The sequence below is a fragment of the Hibiscus syriacus genome, unplaced genomic scaffold (genome assembly GCF_006381635.1).
Source record: "Hibiscus syriacus cultivar Baekdansim isolate YM2019G1 unplaced genomic scaffold, ASM638163v2 tig00002840_pilon, whole genome shotgun sequence".
Taxonomy (NCBI): domain Eukaryota; kingdom Viridiplantae; phylum Streptophyta; class Magnoliopsida; order Malvales; family Malvaceae; genus Hibiscus; species Hibiscus syriacus.
Genome location: NW_024061947.1, coordinates 6,794,810 through 6,800,599, shown reverse-complemented (window position 1 = coordinate 6,800,599; position 5,790 = coordinate 6,794,810). Strand labels below are relative to the sequence as shown.

At 34.7% G+C, this 5,790-nt stretch overlaps 1 protein-coding gene across 1 annotated transcript; it reads left to right on the top strand.

Annotated features, from left to right (window-relative positions):
* The first annotated feature begins 706 nt into the window (after nt 1-706).
* On the top strand, nt 707-5,506 carry LOC120155855. The gene is made up of 2 exons (XM_039167321.1): nt 707-881; nt 4,347-5,506. Exon 2 carries the CDS (start codon nt 4,359-4,361, stop codon nt 5,271-5,273), a length of 915 nt encoding a protein of 304 aa, XP_039023252.1. The 5' UTR covers nt 707-881; nt 4,347-4,358; the 3' UTR covers nt 5,274-5,506.
* Nucleotides 5,507-5,790: the final 284 nt, after the last annotated feature.

Sequence of the window (5,790 nt, the reverse complement as noted above, 5' to 3'; positions counted from 1 at the left end):
TAATTCATTTGTCATAACAATTACAAAATGATATCATATCTACGTAATTATAAATGTTCAATTATATCTCTTAGTCACAATAAAAATTAATACTTTTATTTAGGGATAGACATAGGATCCGAACCCGACGGGTTCCAACCCGATCCGATCGAGTCGATTTTTTTTTAAAATTTTGGATTCGGGTCAGATTTTTTTAAATGTGATGTACGGGTCGGGTTCGGGTTTAGGGTGAAAAATACTCGACCCGACCTAAAAAATATATAATTTTACCTTAAATATTTAGGAATAATTACAATAATACCCCTCTATATATTACTTTTTTTCAATTAAGTCACAGTTTTTATTGAATAAAAATAATTTTATTATTATTTCGGGTCGGATTTTTAAGTTATATATTGGGTCGGGTTCGGGTCTAGTGAAAACTTATTTTAGTCGGGTCAGGTCGGGTCTTGGGTGGAGGACTCCTTGCTCTCAGGTCGGATGGACCAAAAATCCAACCCGACCCATGCTCATCTCTACTTTTATTAGCAAATGCATTAAGGTAATTAAAAATGCGTATTTAATATATTTTTAAAGAATATATTTAAATTTAATGATACTTATCTTAAAATAATAATAACAATATAAGATTATCTTTAATTAGGCAAGTTAAAAGAACCACTAAATAAGAAAATAAAATAAGGTTAAATCTAAAAATCCTTGTATGTACAGCGGCAGAAGGAATTGAAGCAGCAAGGGGAAAGGAGACATCGACTTTCTCGCTCCTTTCACAAACTTCGGCTTCGTTCCTTTATCCCTCGATTTTTCAATATAGTCTCTCCCAAAACTCTCTTTCCCCCCATTCGTCTTCGGAACATTCAAATCCACGGTCCCAGATCGAGGTATGCTTGATTCCGATTTCCCTTCCCATCTTTACTCTAGATCTTTCTCATTCATTCAATCTGATTATTATTTCCTTTTTCCCAATTTCGATCGTATTTGCTTTTGGAAGATGTTGCACTTTTTTTAATCTTCAGTGTTCTGATCGCGCTTTACAAATTTTGAATGTTTTATCCTAGGGTTTTAAATCTTGATTTCTTTATTTCCTCTTTTATATATTTATAACTTAATCAGCTTCACCTATTCCTGCCCCTTTGATCGCGTCTTTGATTAGAAATTAAGCTTTTATATATACGGGCATCTAATTACGTTAGTGTAAAGCCGGATTAATTAGCTTTCATCATTTTTTATACAATTTGTATTTATTTAACTCGAATCCAATTCCTGCACCTAGAATTTCAAATCTTTATGTCTATAAGATCCCCCCCCCCAACATGTTTAATAGCGGAAATTTTTGTCTCGAATGAATAGTTAGATATAAGTGTGTAAAGCTAATATAATTTCACAACAGTGTAAGCAGATCTGCCTCATATATATATATATAGATTTGTATTTGGTAAAAAAATGTTGATAATTATCTTGTGCTCATATATATAATTTCACAACAGTTTAAGCAGATTTGCCTCATATAAGTGTGTAAAGTATGATTGCTTTCAACAATTATAGGGTTGCACTTCAAATTTTTCCCCAAGAGTAATGAGAAATGATTTGGATTGTTCTTGATGTTGCATTTCAGAGGATAGAGTTTACACTCGAAACATTGCTTTGCTGCTGCTAAATTGTTTATTCTTTTATATATTTTTTATAATTTACAAGCAAAAATAAAAGGCAAAACTTTGGTAACAATTAATAAATAAGTTAAATGTGAAACCATATTTGCTTTTGTATTCTTATACATTTTGCTTTTAGGACTTTTTTAAATGTAATCATAGTACGTACATTTTCACTTCCACTGTTATGTTTTTCTCACTTCATTTTTCTTTTTCCCTAAAATATTTATGTTCTATCTGGTCAATAGGATGACGGAATGCAGTATGTTATAAAGTTATATTTTTTGCCTCTTCCATTGTTTCCTACTATCTTTATTTGTAAAGAGAGACCAGTCATTTATATGTGATTTTATTTTGTTTTACGATTTTAGAAAGCTTTTTTACAGTTTTACTTGCTATTTGCTAATTTAGCTTTGATTTATTATTGATTTCGGAATATTTAATTTCTCAAAAAAATGTTTTCTGGACTCTGTGTGCTTTAAGCATATTTTAGAAGTTTGCAGCTTATTCACATTTAAATCATTTTAGAAAATGTACCATATAGTTTAGATCTTGATTTAGAAGTGACATCTTGTACTACTTTGGTTGGAAACTTTTTAAAATAAGGAACGGTTTTAGTTATAGGAATATAGGATGGAGGTAGTTTTTAAAGATGGAATTACTTTTTTTTAGCAATTTCTTACTTATTAGCACTCTTGAGCAGGCTTTTTACCTTTTTTTATACATAAAAGCAGTATGATCATTTTGTCTTATGTTCTTTGGTTTAAACTTTTTCTTAAATTTGTACAAGCTTCGTCATAACTTATGTTAGGAATTCCATCAAAGATGATACATGTCCTTGATAGTTGTAAGTTAGAAAGAAATTTTTTGGATATAATTTGATTGTTCCAGATTATTTGTAAAGATATCATGATGGTAGAATGTGTACTTGCAACCAGCAATTCTTTGGCGAGTTCAATGGAAACTCACCAAGAGGTCAAGGCTTCAAACGGTTGGACCGTTTCTTGATCTGGTGGCTGCCATCCAGTTTATGCTATGGGGTGGGTTAGGATAGCCTGGGGTGTAGCCATGTAGGGCAAGGGTGCTAACTGTGTAATGGTAAAAGAATAGAAAGTGGTAATGAATTTAAAACTTTATGCACTTCCATATCGTGCTTGGCACCATTTTACTTGTAAACTTGGCCCCTATTTCTAATTTCAGTGAGCAAGGGTGCTTCCACTTTGAAACAGTTCTCTGGAGGTGATTTGTGCAGCATATTTTTAGTTTTAGTTGTGACTTCCCGTTGTGACTTTTCTTGTTATTTGCCTTATCAAGTTATCATATATCATTAATATTCAGTTATGTCACAGAAAACATATAAAGAAGCTAACTTGGTCACACAAATAAATTTGTGCTTTTCTTTAAATATCTGGAGTGTCTTTGTGATGCTGTTAGTGGTAGTATTATTAATAATTTCAAACATCATATATAATCTGCCAACAACAAATTTGGTCTCTGATAGTCTGATGCTCTACTTCTGTTCGGAAACTTGAACTTGAAGATTTAGATTGGCATTTCATTTGTAATCATGACTGTTACATTTATAAGTGTTCTATCACCCAAGTTACCCTCTTTTTGAATTCTATGTTCCCAAACTTGACTTCAGTGAACTGACCTGTGTGGATTTTCATAGTATTGACATTTTGGTATATGCCATCTAAGAACACAAATGAGGATGGTGCTGCATGTTTTGACATGACCTAAAAGATCCTTCTGTGTTCTTTTTTCTCTCGACAGACATGTCCATTTATTATCAACTAAGATCCCAGATGTTACATTGTCTCAACATTGTTGATTGTGCTGAAGATGTATCTTCTAGCTGCCTGATAATGATACCATATTTTTCTTTAATTAGAGATCTTACTGTTAGTTGAAAGTGTGTTCATTTTCAGTTTTTAGTTAACACAAACAGTACATTTATCACTCGTTAAAGTAGGAATAGCAGGAAATTTCAAACAGTAGTTCAGCTTCTTTAGTCTGAGTCAACAAGTCTACTAATATTGGTTTTCAAATTTTTGGCATTGAATTCCTTTCTTTGTTGCCTTAGATGTGTGAATTTTAAAGTAGGTTTGGTGTAATTTTTTCTGAGAACACACACCCATGTTAACAATAATCTCTCGTTCCCTAGAGAGACTATTTTTTTTTGGTATTAAATCAGAACATAAATGTACAACAAACCTAAGGCCTGCTATAAGATGTGAATGTGTAAGTGGTAGATTTAACCTGTTTATAACCTAAGCTATAGCATGTATGATTATTAAACGAAATCCTAACTGACTGCTCCTTACACATAACTAACATCGAAAACTAAAGTTTGCAACTGCCAATGAACTTTCTTCTCTGATGCTAATATACTTTCCCATTCACATCTACTTAGTTCTCAGGTTTTAGCCCTGTTTTGTACTGGAAACACGGGACATCGTTATTGTTGTTGTTCTGCTAAATTTGAAGTCTGCATTAAGTGCATGCACTGCATTTTGTTTTCTGGCATCAAAAAGTTTTTATAGGCTCTTCCATAGTCCCATTATAAAATGTGGAATATGGGATCAAGTTGTTAACTCAGTGTAAAGTGCTAGTCATATTATTATTGACTATTTTTTACAAAAAAGTTCTATTTTAAGTGCATCAGATCTTATTTTTACCTTTCCCGTTCTTTAGGTAAAATTGCAAATGGCCAAAGTTAGCAAAGTGCGAAAGTCTGATTCACGCCAAAAAATGGTGAATCATTATCTATTGCCATCTTACCCTAGGAAGGCTGGCAAAGGCACCCAACAGAAAAAATGTTCAAAAGCTTCAGAGAAGAAAGATTGGGAAACTGCAAAATGTTCCGTTTGTCTAGAGTTTCCTCACAATGCTGTTCTCCTCCTCTGTTCCTCTTACGACAATGGTTGCCGCCCTTACATGTGTGCCACTAGCCGGCGCTTTTCCAATTGCCTTGAGGAATACAAGAAAGCCTACACTACAGTAACTTCAGTGGACAGTGGTTCGGTAGATAATTCAGGTATTGTTTCAGGTGTGGGAGAGTCCGTTGAAAAGATGGAAGTACCAGAGCTTCTATGCCCACTCTGTCGGGGACAAGTGAAGGGGTGGACGGTGGTAGAACCTGTACGGAAATATCTCAATAGGAAAAAAAGATCCTGCATGCAAGACAAGTGCTCCTTTGTTGGAACTTACAGAGAGCTCAAAAAACATGTCAAGGCAAAACACCCATTGGCACGACCTCGAGAAGTGGACCCTGTACTTGAAGAGAAATGGAAAAGGCTTGAGAATGAGAGAGCACGGGATGATGTAATCAGTACAATCATGTCATCAGTGCCGGGGTCTGTGGTGTTGGGGGATTATGTGCTCGAGCCTGGATCTCGTGGTATCTTCAGAGACGAATATGATTCAGATGACCCTTTCGATGATGGTTTCCTTCACCTAGACTCATCTGTTAGGTTGCATAGCAGATTCATGGATTATGACCTATTCGATGACGGAGGTTTTGGGATGCACCGTGCTTTCCGTGCAGTTTCCCCAGCTGCTAGATCTAGGCATTCTCGTCTGTTGGGGTCTCTAAGACGAAGGCGAATCCCCTGGGCCTGAGGGCGTAACGGAAGCCGATAACTTTGTGTGTTTATCTATACAATGAATGGAGATTTACTTAACCGCACATGAGAATAAGTAGATGTATTTTCTACCGGGTCACATGGTGAGATTTATTGTAACTTGATGTGATGCCGCTGGTAAATGAACGAACTGTAGGACAGTAGGTCACTGGTGGCTGTAGGTTCTATAGTAGGTTATTTGTTATGGAATATCTGGGGGGTTGGGTTCAATTTGGCAGCCAAAAGAATTCAAACATTCTTTCTATTACTATGACTGGTCTCTTTGGTTTGGAAGTTGGTAGGCGACGTTTTCTCGATGCTCATCCTGTTGATATCAGATCTTCAGTTGACACTAAGATTAAGTTTGAATATTTAGGTTTTTTTTATTATTAAAAGAATAAGTGAAGATGATAAGATTCTCGTGTAAAAATTCTATTTGGGTTAATTTTTAGATTTAATAAATTTGAATGACGGCTCGCACCAAACAAACCATACTATGAACTAAGAAATTAAAG